Source organism: Mesoplodon mirus (genome assembly GCF_964341445.2).
Source record: "Mesoplodon mirus genome assembly, chromosome: X".
Lineage (NCBI taxonomy): Eukaryota > Metazoa > Chordata > Mammalia > Artiodactyla > Ziphiidae > Mesoplodon > Mesoplodon mirus.
The window spans coordinates 21,927,336-21,946,940 of NC_138981.1; the positions used below are offsets into that span (position 1 = coordinate 21,927,336).

The 19,605-nt window shown below is 39.1% G+C and overlaps 1 protein-coding gene across 1 annotated transcript; it reads left to right on the forward strand.

Annotated features, from left to right (window-relative positions):
- Positions 1-1,104: 1,104 nt before the first annotated feature.
- On the forward strand, positions 1,105-18,649 carry PRDX4 (peroxiredoxin 4). The gene is made up of 7 exons (XM_082609845.1): positions 1,105-1,473; positions 5,219-5,336; positions 8,132-8,248; positions 10,759-10,881; positions 14,240-14,370; positions 15,866-15,900; positions 18,535-18,649. The coding sequence occupies exons 1-7, from the start codon at positions 1,227-1,229 to the stop codon at positions 18,583-18,585; spliced, it is 822 nt and encodes a 273-aa protein (XP_082465971.1). The 5' UTR covers positions 1,105-1,226; the 3' UTR covers positions 18,586-18,649.
- Positions 18,650-19,605: the final 956 nt, after the last annotated feature.

Consider the following 19,605-nt stretch of genomic DNA (forward strand, 5'->3'; position numbering starts at 1 on the left):
TCCTTTGCCCACAGGAAACAAAAAGCAGAGCATGTAATGGGCAGGACTGGGCTGAGGAATGAGTTTGTAAAGGGCAGGTTTCCTGTCCGCCTCAAAGGGTTGCCACAAAGAATAAGGATATAATATGTGAAAACAACCTGAAACTATGACAGGCTATCAGGAACATTAGGTGTTATTTATAAAATCAAGGGCTTACAAGGGCAGGCGCTAACCTTGCGCTAGGTGCCTTGGGAAACAAAGATGAACTCCACATCGATTTTGACCCCAGGGAGCTGACGGTCTAGAGGAAAGACAAACTGTTGGATGGCTTTCGTGGGATTCAGAAAGATGACAAGAGCTCACAGGAAGACAGAAGGGACCCTGGGGGCATAAAGGCTGCTGAAGACCCCTGTAAAGTGATGGGGTAATTGTCAGAAGATGGAACTATACTGTGCTGGAACAAAGTTTGGTTTTCTGGTAACTTTTCAAGTTTTTTTAAAAAAAAGACACCTTTGAGACAGGCTTAAGTCACAAAACTGCCTGTTTGCCTTGCCTGCTGAAGGAGAGTAAATGGTTAGGCCTTTCTTCTCCAAATTCTCCCAGGACTTAAAAGGGCTGCAACTAAGGACGGGGATGGGGGGGGCGGGGAGTCATGGCGCTGCTCACACAGACCACTTCAAGGAAGAAACAAGTACTGTTAGAAGTATAAAGTACAAGCCGTTCAGAGGCAGAAAAGTTCGTCTCACTTTTTTGCGGGTATGGTGTGCGGTGGCGAGGCTTTGTGGAAGAGATGACGTGAAAGGACGTCTAGCCCAGCGCAAGGGCGGGAGCACACGGCACCAGTCACGGGCGACGCCACTCCGCAGAGTTGGGCTAAGCTCCCAGCTTTGGCCCGCCCCGGGGCGCATGCGCAAACGCCTGTAGGAGCTGGGCAGGCGGGGCTGACGCCCACGTGGCGGGGCGGGGTGGGGGGAGCACGGGAAGCGAGGGACGGGGGAGCGGGGAGGGAGCGGGGGGGGAGCGGGGAGGGGGCGGGGGGGGAGCGGGGAGGGGGCGGGGAGGGGGCGGGGAGGGAGCGGGGAGGCGGCGGGGAGGGAGCGGGGAGGGGGCGGGGAAGTGAGGAGGCGGTGCAGCTTTCTCGAGGCCGCGCTTCGGTTCCCGCGGGCATTGGGCGGGCGGTTGTAACTAGGTGGCGGCGGGAGAAGTAGTTCTCGAGCCAAGGGACGTGCGACTATCCTCGCGTAGTCATGAAGGCGCCGCGGCCGCCGCTACCCGCGACGACTTCGGCCCCTGGCCGGAGCCGAAAGCTACTGCTGCTGCTGCCGCTGCTGCTGTTCCTGCTGCCGGCCAAAGCTCTGCGGGGCTTGGAGGCGGAGGAGAGGCCCCGAACCCGCGAAGAGGAGTGCCACTTCTACGCGGGTGGACAAGTGTACCCGGGGGAGGCGTCCCGGGTTTCGGTCGCCGACCACTCCCTGCACCTCAGCAAAGCCAAGAGTAGGTGGTGCCCCGCCAAGGCGGGGTGACCGGTGGCAGAGGGAGGCTGGAGGTGGGGAGGGCCAGGAGACACGTGTACCCTGGTTACGGTGGCTACCCGGGGGCCTGGCTTGGGCGGCACCCCCTGGGCTGCCCTCGGTCCCGGGGAGAGCCTGGCTCTCTCCTTGGGGGCGTGGGGGGATGGAAGGGGGTGCGAGGTGTGAAGAAAGGGATGGGTTCCACTAATCAGATTTTGGAAGAAGTAGTGGTTACCCCAGAAGCCACAGATGAGGGAAAGAGGATGGCACTGGTCCTGGGCTTGCAGGCGACGAGGATGTTGTGCAAACTGAAACACTTCCTCAAACATCGCAAAGAGCCTGCAGCACATCGCGTCTGTTCTGCGATTTCGGGGAAGAATGCATTGATAAGTTGAATAATGATTCACAGAAAGTTTGATTAAACAGAAAAGTGGCCAAACAAAATGCTCAAGAGGGCAAACGTTTCATTTTTCTTTCTTCTTTGATTGTTGTTGCATCTTATAAAGAAGACTATTAAAAGCCACCTTCCCAAAGACCTGTGTAGTTAATGGGTATCCTTTGTGTTTCTCAGAAATGAGGAACTTGTTACAGGGTGTACTTTGGAGGCTCTTTGTAGGGAAATGGGAAAAGGGAGGTTAGAAGTAATGCATTTGGGTTGATGATAAACCTCGTGGCAAATTTGTGTCCTGCCAATTTAGCTTTTGATTATTTGCATTTCTGTCCAGTGTACACAACTAATGGCCACTTTCAGGAAGGACACGTCAGACTAAGTAGATACTGAGAAAGTTGTGGCCTGCTGCATCTGGATGTTAAAATTAGCCCAAAAAAAGTGGCTAGGGGCTAAATAAAGACTGTCCCTTACTCGCTTTTAAGTAACTTGCCTTTCCTACTGACCATTTGGCATTCTGAAGATGTGTATTTGGGTTTTGTGGTACAGTTACAAAATGCTCCTTGCCCAGGTTCAGTGAAAAAAAGTAGTGCTTCACAATTATGAATCCCCAGTGTTAAATTGCATGTTGTTATGCCTTAGGATGGAGTGGGAGTGATAAATGAGAAAAACTGTTTCGCCTCCTTAAACATCTGCAGTTCTTTCCTACTGAAAGTTATCTTTAGATTTTTGTTTTTAAAAAAGCTAGTGTTGCACTTCTAAAATCGTATTTCCAAGTCCCATTGGTTTTACTTGCCTGGGAAGATATTTTGAAATATGTCAGCCAGTTAAGTGTTTACTGGCATTACATATATTTTCCATAACAAATCCCATCCAAGTCTGCACACGGAAGCAAAAAATAGTGGTAATAATAGATTTCCCTCTACCAGAAAACCTTTTCAAGTTTTAGGTATTTGTTATATTTCTCTCATGTGTAGGCTCATCTAGAATTAAAATTACAAGGACTTTTCACTCATAAAATGGAATGTTATGGCACTATTAAGTTCATACTTCCAAATAATTTTTAGTAACATGAAAAACTGTTCATGATCTACTGCTTCCTTTTTTAAAAAGTGGGGCACAACGTGATCCCAATTTGTGTGTTTAAAAAAGACTGGAAGGAAAGACATCAAAATGTTAACAGTAGTTAAATTGATGGGGCTTATGGGGAGAGGGGATTTAAATATTCTTCTTTATACTGCTCTGCATTTGCTTTATTAATTATATGATTTATATTTGGGACAATTTTTGTTTGTTTTTTAATACATGCACGGGGTTGCTTTGGGAATTCCATTTATAGATCTTAGCAAACTGCATTCTTTTTGCTCTATAAACTGATGACAGTTTTTTTTTTTGAACTAACACTGCAGTTCTTAAATCAAGAACCCAAAATTTCCCAAGGGAAAAAAAAAAAAGCAAGCAAGCAAGCCATATCCAGGATATGAGGGCCTGCCTTTCTACCACCTTGCCAACATTGTGGTATCATTTAACAAATCTTTACCGATTTGCTAAGCCAAATAATAACAATAAAGTATTCTATCAGTGTTTAAAAAAGAAAAAGAAAAAGGAACCCAAAATTTCCAAAATCAAGATTTTCAGAACAGAATTTTTCAGTTTTATTGGTCTTCCCAATATGCTAAAATCAGTAAGGACTATCATTGTAACACATTTTTAAAATTATAGTTAATTTATTATAGAAGATTTATTTTATTTACTTTTATTTATTTGGCCACGCCACACCACAGGGCGTGTGGGATCGTAGTTCCCCGAATAGGGAGTCTTAACCACTGGACCACCAGGGAAGTCCCTGTAACACATAGTTACAATTATAACCTCACACTTGAGTAGCATTTTAAGTAATGTATATAAAGCATATATAGTTCTGTATCCTTCTGCTATCTAATTCTCCCTCCTAGCCTTTACCAAATCAGATCAAGATATTTCTGGCTCAAGATAAGGAATCACGTGTTACATATTAACTTCACAGAGAAATTAATCTTAAGTTTGTCTCTATTTTCAGAGTTACCCAAAATGCTGGATATTATACAAAATATAATAAATGCTGGCTATTAAGCCTTACTTTCTAGGAACCTTAGTCAAACTTGGAAGCAAGTATTGACTTTAATGTATGTAATGGTTCTGAAAGTTAAGTGCTATCTGAATGTGTTAACAGAAGATCAAAGTACATTATTATCAAAGCGTGTTGGCTAGACTTACAGCATGCCCTTACAAGAGAGCAGCATGAACTATTCAATTTCCATTAGGTCACTTGAAACCTGTTCAAAAGGGGTCCCCTCTGGGCTTCCCTGGTGGCACAGTGGTTGAGAGTCTGCCTGCCAATGCAGGGGACACGGGTTCGTGCCCCGGTCCGGGAAGATCCCACATGCCGCGGAGCGGCTGGGCCCGTGAGCCATGGCCGCTGAGCCTGCGCGTCCGGAGCCTGTGCTCCGCAACGGGAGAGGCCACAACAATGAGAGGCCCGCATACCGGGGAAAAAAAAAGGGGGGGGTCCCCTCTTTCAAAGCCCTGGAAAATAATCCCATGCTCTGGGATTTTACGCTTCTGTCCTGATATATTTGCAGATTTCCTTTTCCTTGAATGTAGCAGCAGGTCCTCCATGTGTATGTGAGATATTGGACGAGCATTTAAATTAGTACATCTGGAATACTGCCATTAGAGAACCAAAAATCTAAATATTTGAAAGTAGGAAGTTGATTAACTTGGAGGGGTTATAGTGAAGTATCCAGCAGGGTTTAGTGAAGGGGTGGAATGTAGGGGGTCTGTGAGCATGAATAGGAAAAAAATCTTTATTTTAACTAACCTCCCACTGAAATTTGGCATTTCTTTCCATTATGGACATCAGCAACAAACCACCTTGGCTTCAGCAGTACTTGCTTGTAGTTGTCTCCAGTAGAGTCACAGATATTTTCATGCCACATTATGGTTGTTGCAAGTGTCCTGAAACATCATTTACACCCATCACAGTCTTGGGTAGTTACTAGATCACTGCTAGATCTTGCAGTTTTAAAGTGTTAATAAAAGGGTACAAATATTAATATATCACCAGTTTGTTTTTTGATCGTTTTGATAATTGCATTGCAATGTAATTGGTTTCCTTTGCAATTCTAAATATTTTATGCATTCAGTAACACTATTCTGAGAAGTCCGTCAGCATCACCAGACTGCTAAAGAGGTCCAAAGATTCTGAAGCCTTGATTTTTAGTGATTTCCTAAAGATGTCCTTCTGTCATCCCACCAACCTTCTCATTGTTAAAGAACATCATATATTTTTCTTTCTTAGTTACCAAGCCGGCACCTTATTGGGAAGGAACAGCCGTGATAAATGGAGAATTTAAGGAGCTGAAGTTAACTGATTATTATGGGAAATACCTGGTTTTTTTCTTCCACCCACTTGACTTGTAAGTAATACATGTACATAGCAGCTAGTAAAACCTCAGTCATTATCAATCATTATTCAACAACATCAAATAGTTAGAAATTATTTTATTTAGCACTTGTTCTTAAAGGGAAAACGGAGATGAGTTTTTTCAAGAAGGTAACATCTTGAATATATTTCAGAATCATAAACCATTGACCCCAGTACTTATATCTACATGATTGTGTTATCATAATGTAATCATTAGAGGAAAGCCACATTTATATTCATTAAGCTATACTTACTAAGGCAAGAAAATGGACTGAGAATATTTTAGAAAGCATTTAATAGCAAGACTTATGCCACAAATCTGTTTCTCTGTTAACTTGAATGTTTATAAGCCTTTTTCTCTGGTGATGCCATTTAACTATGGTTTTACTATTTTATTCTTTGCTACATCTGTTGCTTTTCTGTGATTTGAACATTTTCCTGAAAATACTGGATATGCTTAAGGAATAATACCTATTAATATAAATTATGGTTATGGGGGTAGTTCTCTTACTTTAACTCTGGCCGTGAGCACTTTTGTAGATAGAAAGTTGACTCAAAGTAAATACTCTTGGAACTTTATTCACATTGAGGATTTAACTTTGAGTGTTTTTCAAATTCCATGAAAGTAAAAAGATACAAAAGAGAGTTATCGCAACTTTTATCTTTTTTGTTTGAATATATTTTTTGGTTACAAAAGTAAATAGAAGATTCTTCTGTCTTTGCCACCGTATATTAAGGTCGTTTTTACATTAGGAGTAATCTAGAACTAAGTAAATATATTTTAAACTTGCAGGGAGGATATACTTAAGCTCATATCTTTAGGTTGTCTCTAGGCCAGAGGTCAGCAAAGTTTTTCTGTACAGGGCCAGATAGTAAATATTTTAGTCTAAAGTGATCTTCATTGCAACTACTCAATTTTGCCTTTGAAGCACAAAACAGTCATAGACAATAATGAATGAGTGTTGTTGTGCTCCGTTGAAAGTTTATTTACAAAAAATAAGATAGGCTAGATCTGGACTGTGAACTGAAGTTTGCTGACCCCTACTCTAAATCCAAATAGAATTCTAATAAAAATTTGTACATTGAGGCTAAAACAAATCATGAATCTGCATAATATGTAATCTTTTAAATTAGTAAGAACTTGCTTCTTTCTAATCAACTTGTACTATGGCTTGACTAGCTAAAATGTATTATATAACTTAACTTCAAATAGAAACGAGAAGTAGAAATTTTAATATATATAAAATCATAGGCCTTCTAAATTCATGCTGTAAAACTGAAAAGCAACACATACATTAAATATATTTGATGCTAAACCTGAATTTTGAAATTAGTGTAACATAGACAAATATGCTATTTCTCCAGTGTTATTTAAAACTCCATAATGAATAAGATATATCTAATTAGAGCATGATGTTAGCAGTGGTCTTCTGGGGCAAGGAGCTGAGAGAGCTTCTTTCTGTTGTTTCTGTGTAATGCCTGCCGGACTGGGCCTGGTTAGAGAAGGAAGAATCCTGGGACATTTGCCATAGTCTGCAAGGAAGAAAGTCAAAATTCTGCCGAGATTCTGCAGAATTTCAGTTTTCTGCCTAAACTTTAAGTTGGGCCAGTATGTCTCTAGGTAGCATTTCTTGGAATAATAGGAAGGAGGGCAGGGGCCGATCATTCCTACCTTTTGGAAAATATTAAAAATACATGTCATAGGCCAGGTTTCCAGGGACATAATCTGGATTAGAATTGTCTGCTTGCATATGGCAGTCCTCCACTCGAACAAGTGAAACATTTGAAAAGCCTGTATTGGGCTGTGGTAGGAACTTGTTGTCCTCTAAGTCTGTTTTCCAGACTTTCTTGACGACACATGGTAGGAAATAGATTTTTCATTGCCGCCCAATACACTTATACATACAAGGTAATATCTAGTCTGTATGTACCAGTATAGTCATGCTCCTTAAAATACTGAACAACTTCCATACCAACCCCCTCCCCAAGTTGCCCCTCCCACCTAGTCCCTTTCAGAAACCTCCAGAGAGAGCTAAAGCCAACCTTGAGTTAAGGTGGTTAAATACTTTTAATATCACTCCTGAATACACACATATATATGCACTTATATATACATATATATGCTTTATAACTTACCCTTACTGTGTGTGATATATGTGTGATCATACTTTCTATTTCACTTTTTTAAAATGTTGGTTGGAACTCAATAAATTGGCTTAAGGAGTCCCTATCACTGCTTGAAAAATACTACCCTAAGGTAATATTCTCTAAATATGCCTGCCCTTCTGACAACGGGACTGGGAGATGAGGTAGTAAGTAGAAGAGGACCTTATCAAGAAAGGGAGGGGGGTGGGAGAGTATTTCCTCATCTCCAAAATAGAGATAGGTCCATCTAGCTCATAGGGTTGGCATAGGAAGGTTAAAAAAAATAGTGAAACAATGTAAAATTTGTATTGATCCTTTGAAAGCTATAAAGTATTACTGAATAAAAGCTAATAAAATGGGGGATGCTACCATAAGGGAGAAGGGAACATTGGTTGACCACTGATCCATTAAGTTATAAAAGTAAAGTTTATCAAGATGTAATTGGGAACTCTATAATATACTTTTTAAATTAAATAAGATTTGATCAAATAACCATTTTTTAGACTACTCCATCTTGAGAAGCTTCATATATAAAATTGTTCTTAATGTGTGTTTTTATATACTAAAGGTGTTTATAAAAACAAAATCATTTGAAACTAAGTATATGTGTATTTTGAGAATAATTTTTTTTTTAACTTTCAGCACTTTTGTGTGTCCAACTGAAATCATCGCCTTTGGTGATAGAATTGAGGAATTCAGATCGATAAACACTGAAGTGGTAGCATGCTCTGTTGATTCACAGTTTACCCATTTGGCCTGGTCAGTATCTTAAACTTAATATTTGTCGGGAAAAAAATGGACATACTCTTAAATTATGGGCAGACAACTCTTAACATGACAGGAATATAGAGGAGCTCCAGTGGCACAGTCAGTTAGCACATGGTACTTGTATGACAGGAATATAGTTATTTATCAGACAGTTCAGGAATAAATTTATCTGAGAGCTGCTAGTTCAATGAAGGTACAGTAAAAATGCTTAAGGATTTTATAGGACATTTCAAATTTGGGGAAAAAAAAGTTAAATTCAAAAGATGTAATATCCATAGCAAAAACCACTGAATTGTATGATTACTTTATTATCATAAATTGGGTAACCTTAATCTGGAGAAATAAAATCTAAAATACCATGTCTCTCTGTTACACAGTTGTCTAGTATTAAGTCAAACTCAAAAGAGCTTTTATAATTACTTTTTAAGAAGCAATGATTTTTTAAATTAATGCTTTAAATAATTTTTTAAAATTCATTAAACATGAAAAGATGCTCCGCCTAATTAATTGCAGAGAATTTACAATAAAATGACAAGAGATGCCATTTTTTTCCTCTGTCTGGCCAAGAGTTGAAATATTTAAGAATTTCATCCAATGTTGACAAAGGTGTGAAAAAATGGTACTTACACAAACAGTTGATTCAGCATTTCTGGAGAGCAGTTAGGCAACATGTTTCAAACATTGAAATGTTCATGTTGATGTGAGTTTTGTTTTGTTTTATGAATTTATTTATTTATTTATTTTTGGCTGCATTGGGTCTTTGTTGCTGAGCGCGGGCTTTCTCTGGTTGCGGCAAGCGGGGGCTACTCTTCGTTGTGGTACGCAGGCTTCTCACTGCGGTGGCATCTCTTGTTGCGGAGCACGGGCTGTAGGCTCGCGGGCTTCAGCACGCAGGCTCAGTAGCTGTGGCTCATGGGCTCTAGAGCTCAGGCTCAGTAGTTGTGGAGCACGGGCTTAGTTGCTCTGTGGCATGTGGGATCTTCCCGGAGCAGGGCTCGAACCCATGTCCCCTGCATTGGCAGGAGGATTCTTAGCCACTGCGCCACCAGGGAAGTCTCTAATGTGAGTTTTTAATAGCATCCATAATTTTGTTCACAAAATTTTTGCACAATATTGTTCAGAATTATTTTGCTTTTAAAATTTAACACTCAATTCATTAAAGTAACAAAGTCAAAACAGGTTTTTCTCCATTTACAATTATGTATGTAAATATATATACATATACATGAATATATATTTGTATATATAACTGTAAATGTATATAAATTATAATTGTAAATTATACATACACACATATATGTATGTAAGTAAAAGTTTAATTGGTTCAGGAGCTACAATTTAATTTACATTTTCTTAAGTAATTAATTCTCTTAAGTATTTTAAGATGCAGTTATATATTTAATATATTTAAGCATCTCAATTTTCAGACAAACTTTCCCAAGAACTTAAGTAATTCTTGCAAATCTAATAAATAAATAGGGGTGTCTTAAGTCCTTTAAAAATATTTACTAGTTATAAACTAAAATTTCAGATTACACATTTTGAATTGGAATCATAAAGTGAATCTGTTATTTTAATATGCCAAATCTCTTAAATATTATAAATAATTTAGTATACAAATATATACTGATTATTTCTTAATATAAAAATATTTAAACTATGGGTTTAATTTGCTTCATCATTTCTATAGTAATTCTAAATCTTTGCAGGATTAAAACACAAATCCACTAAGGAGAAAGTTATGTCATCCCAAATAATTTGGGATTGCTTTCCCAAGGAATTTTGGGGGATACATTCTCAGCTGGATAGGTTTCATATCAACCAGAGATTTCTACTTGGATGCCAGAACTGGGAATGCAAACATCTGGAGCAACAGTTCCCTGTTTCCTAACGGCTACATCAGTGTCCTACCATGAGGGCCCCAACCCACATCCCCCAGTTTCAAGTTGCAGAATACTTAAATCTGAAGACTGATGAGTCTGAGATTACAGCTAACTTCCTTGCTTCTTCAAGTGGACTTTGCATTTCTTGTCTCTCAGAATATTAAAATGCCATCCAGTCGTATCCGGCTTATCTCACAAGGCTTTGTCTTGCAATCACAATTCTAAGGTTATGCTTATGACAGTGCATATCCTTTGATCCATAATTCCACTTCTAGGAATTAATCAGACAAGTATACAAAGTTGAGAATTATCAGGATTTTCCAGCAGTGTTTATAAAAGCAAAAAAAAAATGGAATCAGTTTAAATGACTGTCAGTAGAGATTAGTAACATATATTATGTCTGTACATTAAAAATGTGATGTGTATCTCCATATTTAGTGTTTAAAGGATATGAATACATTGTTAAGGAGAGGGAGAGGCAAGAAAAATAGAATGTATATTAGCCTGTCTTTGTTAGAGAATGTGTGTGTTGTGTGTTTGTGTGCAATATGCAAAGAAAGAGTGCTGTTTTAATATATGCCATTTACTTAACCCTGAAAGGTAAATTTTCTGTTACAGGATTAATACCCCTCGAAGACAAGGAGGACTTGGGCCGATAAGCATTCCACTTCTTTCAGATTTGAACCATCAGATCTCAAAGGACTATGGCGTATATCTGGAAGACTCGGGCCACACTCTTAGGTACCTTTCAAGTGGTTTTACATTATGACAAATATGAATATATTTGTAATCCTCCTTGAAATGGAGCTAGAAGATACAAGGTTTGATCAAGAAATATTTGCTCTATTTGCAAAAATGTTGTAGATACCATTAAAAATAATTGGTACGTGCCCAACTTAAGCTATGTGAGTGTCATAGACTGTAAGAGCCAGAAGATTATTTAGAGGTCTTTGACCAACCCTGTCATTTTACATAAAAAACAGATTCAGAGTTCCATGGACTTAGCCAAAGTTACTGTAGTTAATTGCAGAGCCCAGACGTGAACCCAGGTCCCCAAATGGTTTGTCCATTTCTTTCTCCTCTTTTCCAAACTGACTCTAGTAATGGTTTTTCTAAATACAAGTATCATAGTATTTAGCAAACCTGTCTTTGGAGTAGGAAAAATTAAGGAAATATTTTACCCAACAACCCTCATTGAGTTACTTGAGTTAATAAATACTGATAGAATTCTTTGAAAAAAGGGCAACTTCAGCTTGAAACAGTTTTAATTTTCGTATATATTGTTGATTTGATTTGCAGTGCTAAGTTTTTTTAATGTTTTATGTGAAGGTGTCAGTATTTTATAATCCTGTGGGTTTCATATAACAGCCTTATTGAGATATAATTCACATACCATACAACTCACCCATTTAAAGCATACAATTCCGTGGTTTTTAGCATATTCAGAGTTGTGCAACCATCACCACAATCAATTTTAGAACATTTTCATTGCTCCAAAAAGAAACCCCATCCCCATTAGCAGTCACTCCACATTTCACCCAGTCCCCCTCCCCTAGCCCTACACAACCACTAATCTACTTTATGTCTTTCTAGTTGCCTATTCTGGACATTTCATATAAATGGAATCCTACAGTATCTGCTCTTTTATGACTAGCCTCTTTCACTTAGCATAATGTTTTCAAAAAAGGTTCATCTGTATTGTATCATGTGTCACTACCAAGTTCCTTTCTCTTTTTTTTTTTTTGGAAACTGACAAAGGATTAATCTCCAAAATTTACAAGAAGTCTGTAATGGTTTCTGCCTAGAGTTTATTACTAAGTTAACTCCCAAAGAGTAAATATGCCACTAAAAAGATTGAGGCACTTTTAAAATTTAGAATTATTTGGACATTAACCAAGTAAAATTATCTAATATTAGCTATTTTATGTGATTTGAACCAATAGTTTTTTTTAATTTTTTATTTTCATCAAAGTAATATATGCACATAGTTTTTAAAAGTCACATTTTCTTAAACAGTCCTCTCCTTACTCTTAGCCCTGCTTCATGGAGGAAGCTACTTGCAGCCCTTTAGCTACTGCTTGCATTATTTGACTCCATATTTCTAAATAGTATCTTATATAATACATCTCCTGGATATATCAATTTTGGTATTATTTTTCATGGTAAATAGGACTTTATCTTTCTTACATCATCCCCAAATTAATTTTCCCAGTATAATGTGTCACAATTTTGGATTAAGTCAATATTCAGTGTTTATATAAATATTGTTCACTGCTAAGCTTTTAAGTGTAGTGTGCTGAAGATTACCTTCCCCTCTGGCAAATTTTTTTATTTTCTTGTAGCTAATAAACTACTTCATTTCTTTCATTCCCTTAGTTTACTATATATCCATCACTAATTATTCCTAAATTCCACACCTGGATTGTAACCCCTCTAAGTACTGCATTTTTCCTCTGTCAGTTTTTTTCCTCCATCCTCCTGCTTCCAGTCAGACTGATGGCTCGCTAGGCCTGCTACATAGCTGTCGTCCTAGCACTTTATGCACCAGCATCCTGGGACGTTCCTTCACCTCCTCTCTATTAGATACCCAATTTTCTGGCTCCCATGCCTGCCTGCCTTCTTTATGTAATCCTTTGTTATGGTGAAGCACATCCTCATAGCTTCCTAATACAAGGTCATTGGAAGGTAAAATGCTTGAGGGCCTTCTATGTCTGAAAATGTTTTTATTCTGCTCTCATGCTTGATTAATAATGTGGCTGGGTATAGAATTCTAGATTGAAAGGCATTTTCCTGTGGACATTTGAAAGCATTGCCCTGATACCTTTAGCTTCTGGGGCTGTTATTGAGATGTCTGTTGCCATTTTAATTTCGTACTTTTTGTAAGAATGACCTGTCTCTGCTCTGTGGAAGAGACATATATACATATTACACCAAGTATGGCAAATGCCTTAGTCTCATAGTCTACCAAAGAAGCAGTTAACAAAATCAGAACAGAAAACAGAAGCTACAATTTGCTACCAAAGAAAAGGCAGATTTGTTTTTGTGTGGTGTGTGTTGGTATGATGTGCCTTACAGAGGCAAGATCAAAATTTCCAATCAGGGTCACTTACTTCAGAACAGACTTGATCACCTTTGATGAGAATTTTCAACTGTAAAAGTAGTACATGAAAGAATACCCATATGAGTAGTAATTAACAATTTTGCCTGAGTTTGGCCAAGTTGATATGGTCTAAGGAGATTGAGCCCTAGTTAGTTCAGACGTTGAGTTGCTCATTCAAAAAAGGTGTTGTAGAATGAGCAAGAACACTTCAGTAATGTTTAACATGATCATGGAATAAGATTTCATGTAATAGATATGTAATGCCATGTATTTCTACTAAATATATATATATATATATATATATATATCATCATTATTTTAATACTTGTACACAAGCAATTAGCCCTAGTACCCGAGATCCTTTTCTAATCCAAAGTATTGGGTTGAAATCCATGTTGACTGAAATAAATAGATAGTAAAATCCTTTGACAATTTTTATCTCTAGTATACTTTAACTCTTACAGTGCCACCCCTATCTCAATAGCAGGTCTTTTAGGTCGAACTATCTCATTATTCCCCAGGCCTTAGTAGTGAATCACATATAGAAAGATTCAGAAAGAAAGGCAACTTCATATTGGTGACTTTGTCTTTTTCCACCACTGAAAAAGGAAATGCAAAGACATTCTAAACAGCCAGTGAGAAGAAACATGGATCACTCCTTCACCCAAAGGCAGGCTCTGCTAGGTAGTTTAGTCATTTCATTTACAGTACAATCCCAAACCTAGTACATGTCAAGATTCAACTGATAATACTACAGTACATTTCACAGACAAAAACAAATTATTAAAGCTACCGTTTAACAGTGATAATCCCAAAATATACAGTAGATAAGTGTGGGTATGGGGGTGTGTGCATGTGCATACCAGTCAAATAGGTAAGTAGTGAGTTTTTGGTTCTGTATAACATCCTTCTGTGTGAGCGGTACAGGGATTCACATTAACTAATATTTTTCTTGACTGAGAACAAATGTCCTCACCTTACCATTCTTATGTTTTACAGAGGTCTCTTCATTATTGATGACAAAGGAATCCTAAGACAGATTACTCTGAATGACCTTCCTGTGGGTAGATCTGTGGATGAGACACTGCGTTTGGTCCAAGCATTCCAGTACACCGACAAACATGAAGAAGGTATCCTTCCCTTCTAACCATTATGGCCTCTTGATTTTTTAGCTTGAGAGATACTAGCATAATTAGTTTGGTTTCTTATCTTACAAGTAATTTTCATGGTTCCAGAGTCTTCTGATTGTTTTCAGATCATTAGGTCTTTTAAGCAGATCAAATTATAATTTAAAGTGCTTTTAACAAGATATCACTAATATATTCTACTTACTGAATAGGATGGACAAAATATTATTTTCATAGTCCTTCTGGTTAAGCTCAGAGAAGTTTCTGCTACTGTAATTTTTCAAATTATGTTTCTATAAACTTAAAATGCACCAGCCAATCTGGCAGTATCTAGTAACGTAGGTTTTATTTGCATGTTTACATTATTTGATTTAGCTTTTTTTTACTCAGAGTAATTCAGAAATCCTTAAGGTTATTCAGTATCACACTGGTAATCTGTCATTTCATCCTTTCACTTCAAGTTTTTGTAGTAGCCAAATGGAAAAAGTCAGATCTTCTTAAAATAGAACACATGGGCTTCCCTGGTGGCGCAGTGGTTGAGAGTCCGCCTGCCGATGCAGGGGACACGGGTTCGTGCCCCGGTCCGGGAAGATCCCACGTGCCATGGAGCGGCTGGGCCTGTGAGCTATGGCTGCTGGGCCTGCGCGTCTGGAGCCTGGGCTCCGCAACAGGAGAGGCCACGGCGGTGAGAGGCCCGCGTACCGCAAAAAATAAATAAACAAACAAACAAATAAATAAATAAATAAAATAGAACAGAACACATGTTATATATTCCTTTCAAAAGTGTAACTCAGTGCCTGAGTCAGGGTGCACTCTAAATCAAGGGGAAATCCTGCCTTCCAAATAATGTTAAAGTCTCTTCTGACAAACAGTGAACCATGGCATCAGTAAAAATACTGCAGGACATAGCAGATAAGCTTAAGGGAATGTACATTCAAGGAATTTTTGCTGTACCCAGACCTTTCAGTTTACCGGATTCCCAAACTTTCCAACTGTATTAGAGGAACACCCAATTTGGTTTCTTCTATTGTAAATGTAACTAAACACAATTGACAAAAGTGAAAATAGATTAGCTGCCTGCTGATAAGCTCCATGACTAAAATTTCTTGCTGCAAGCCAGTAGGCTAACAGAATTCAAGTGTTCTGTAGCAATGTTCTCATTAATGTAGGCTCTATTTTCAGTTTCATTTGGAAAAAGAAAACACAAGAGCTGCTAAAGAGAACTGAACTCTGTTTTATTTATTTATTTATTTATTTTTGCAGTACGTGGGCCTCTCACTGTTGTGGCCTCTCCCGTTGCGGAGCACAGGCTCTGGACGTGCAGGCTCAGTGGCCATGGCTCACGGGCCCAGCCACTCCGCGGCATGTGGGATCTTCCCAGACCGGGGCACAAACCCGTGTCCCCTGCATCGGCAGGCGGACTCTCAACCACTGCGTCACCAGGGAAGCCCTGAACTCTGTTTTTAAACTGTCTTTTGCCAATTTTTGTTTCTTTCAGTGTGCCCTGCAGGATGGAAACCTGGTAGTGAAACAGTAAGTCAAACTGATTTTTCTGTTAAGAGGATGGCTGGGGCAAAAAAAAAAAAAAGCCAACCCTAGGATAATCTTTCCTTGTAATAGAACTGCCTTGATTTTGTAAATGAAGTAAACATTGCTAGGCAGAACTCATAAGACTACAGGCATTCTTTGGACTGTACGGAGAGTAGCTGAAACTGGGAAAGCAGAATATGGGACCTGACGCTGTGAATTTTAAAGCCAAGTATACAGAGAAAGATACCATTAAAAAGGGGGGGGGGACAATGGAGACGTGGTAGAATCAATTCAGGGCAAAGAAGACAGTCACAAGAAAAACCTTCAGTGTATATTAAAAGCTTTTAAGAAAATCTGGCTTACTGGGGGCAGACACCAAAAACAATGGGAACTACAAACCTGCAGCCTGAGAAAAAGAGACCCCAAACACATTAAGTTAAGCAAAATGAGAAGACAGAGAAACACACAGCAGATGAAGGAGCAAGGTAAAAACCCACCAGACCTAATAAATGAAGAGGAAATAGGCAGTCTACCTGAAAAAGAATTCAGAGTAATGATAGTAAAGATGATCCAAAATCTTGGAAATAGAATGGAGAAAATGCAAGAAACGTTTAACAAGGATTGAGAAGAACTAAAGAGCAAACAAACAACGATGAACAACACAATAAATGAAATTTAAAATTCTCTAGAAGGAATCAGTAGCAGAATAACTGAGGCAGAAGAACGGATAAGTGACCTGGAAGATAAAATAGTCAAAATAACTACTGCAGAGCAGAAGAAAGAATGAAAAGAATTGAGGACAGTCTCAGAGACCTCTGGGACAACATTAAATGCACCAACATTTGAATTATAGGGGTCCCAGAAGAAGAAGAGCAAAAGAAAGGGTCTGAGAAAATATTTGAAGAGATTATAGTTGAAAACAATCAGATTAATTAACAAATCCATCATCTCACAGTTAGCCTTTTTTGTGTGGGGTGAGAAGGCTTAAGATCTACTCTTCTAGCAAATTTCAGGTATACCAACAGTATTAACTGTAGTCAACCGTGCTGTGCCATGAGTTGACTGAGCAATGTGGAGTCCCTCGTGACCACAGGGAGGGCAGCAGGTGGTTTGAGGATAGGGCAAGGGTAGGATGAGGAAAAGGAGATGAAGTATGAACTAGTTCAAGAACTACAGCTGTGAAGGGAAGAAGGAAAGAAGGAAAGAAAACAGCTGGAGAGGGGGATGTAGGATCAGAAAAGGTTTGGTGGTGGTGTTTCTTTGAAGATAGATGTATTTTTCATCTCCATTGCACAGGCCTCCTGATATGTCTCCCAGACCTCAGTTTCTCTCTCCAACACATGTCATTCTGCAGACTGGAACCTCTTAGTGGCTCTGCAGTACAAAGTCCTCATGCTCGGGCGCAGCCTTCAAGCTTCTGCGTTCTCTCTTTCCACTGCCTCTCCCTGGTCATCGTCCCATGATTCACACACGCACATACACATGCACACATGCTATGCTCCCACCAAATCACGTGACTCATCTTTCCCCAAACTAAGCCCTACTCTGTCACGCTTTTGTGCCTTTGCTCAGGTCTTTCTTTCTGTAGCCTGGAGTACCTCTCTCCCCTTCCCTAAATTCCCCAAATTCTTCTTTCAAGACCAACTTAAATGCTACTTCCACTCTGAGGCCTTCCCTGATGCCACCTCTGCCTCTGTTGAGTCACAGAGCCAGTGTCCTAGTTTTGTGTGTTGCATCAAAAGCAGTTATGTACACGTACATCTTCCCCACGTGCTTGTACGAGCCTCCAAGGCTGGGACTTCGGTGGTTACCACTGGATCCCCCACTGTGCAGCAAACTGTTGGCACCCAGTGGTTATGCCATAAGTACTCTTGAATTGAATTGAAATGCAGAGAGATTATATATTGGCAAAGACAAAATATTCCTGGAGTGATGCCTGAAATTAGGTAACATTTATTTTATGCTGAAGAAAATGCATATAGCACTATCATAAGCTGATTATAATAAATTACAAGTTTATTTTTTTATATAGGGATAGATGTACTTTACCTGTAACTAGCAAGTAACAGTTAATGTGAGAAATTAGAAACCTAGGAGGTTTCTAAGGCTGTAACGCTCTAGGAGGGAACACTTTTTCTTTCAGAGTATTTGTCCATTCACTAAATAGGTACTCATGTGGTTTTTAGAGCACTTCTTTTACTTTGCGGTTTGAGATTAAAAGGTTACAGTTCTGGACCTCCAAGCAATCCATCTGAACCCACTGCCCCCTTTTCAGGTTGTAGCATACCATCACTTCATCAGCAGATAATTTTTAAAATACATTAACATCTGTAGCCATGCTCTCTCAACATGTTTGATTTTACACCATACCTGAAGATGCCATGAAAGCCTGGTGGCAAAGAGAAGAGCTGTAAGTAAATTTGAGGGTGCCTGAGTACAGATGTTAATTTACTAGCAAATTATCTGCCTTCTGGGATAGCTGAGATTAGCAGGACAAATCCAGTTTTTCCTAAATATATATGATATAATTTGGTACACAAAATAATCTTTATCTTTAGTCAAGAGATAAGCAACTAATGTCAGACTACTGTTGATATACTTTGGTTTTTAAAATGAATAACTTTTTTTCTTTAACAGATAATCCCAGATCCAACTGGAAAGTTGAAGTATTTTGATAAACTGAACTGAAAAATACTTCCTCGGGTCATGATGCTTGAAACTTCTCAGTAAAGTTCACTGTTTTATTACCACATTGTGTTGCAGTAGTAATTTCTTGAATAATATAAAAATCCATGTCAGGGTCCAAAGATATTTAGTGTTTGGTAGACACTGATGCCAAAAGGTAGGCAGTTGTTCTCTATCTTTCCAAAATACAAAAATGTCAGACTGACTCAAACTCGTAACAAGAGTAATAACATTAATGGAGTACATGCCATCTACCAGGCATTGTGTTAGGAGGTGAGGTGCATTATTTCACTTAATTCTCACAGGAACTCTTTGAATTCTTTATTTTACAGATAAGGAAACAGCTAGCTAGCAAAGGCAGACTCAGTCTTTGAACCCAGACAGGCTAATTTCTAGTTTCGGGGCTGTTACCACTCCACTGTGGCTCACCTCTCTGTACCTTTGAGGGTGGCAGGAAAGAATAGGTTGTGAGCACAGTCACCTTCTATAGCGTCTGGTAGGGACGGTGAACCCCAGACTCTCTGTATACAACATAAAGCCCCTTGGTTCCTCCTTTTTTCTAAATTTACATTTACAGCTTGTACTAAATCTATAAGTAACAACTTACATGTTTATATTAACAATGGGCGTTCCTTGGTGGCTTGGTGTTTAGGATTCCGGGCTTTCACTGCCGTGGCCCGGGTTCAATCCCTGGTCGGGGAACTAAGATCCTGCAAGCCGCGTGGTGCAGCCAGCCAAAAAAAAAAAAAAAAAAGGTATTTAGTTTAACAGAAGTTGAATCCCTAAGTATATGTAGCCAGCTATTCACAAATGACCACATATAAAGCTGAACTCCAGTGGAACTTTGTCACCCCAGTATGGCAATGGCTTTACTATAATTGTATACATACCATGTAGTTTAAGGGAACTGGGACCCGAGAGCATCTGCCTCATCCTGTCTTCCACGCTAATCCCCTCTCAACACTCGCAAAAAGCCCCTCGCCCCAGGGGAGGCCGTCCTAGAGTTGGGGATGTCCCTGGCCT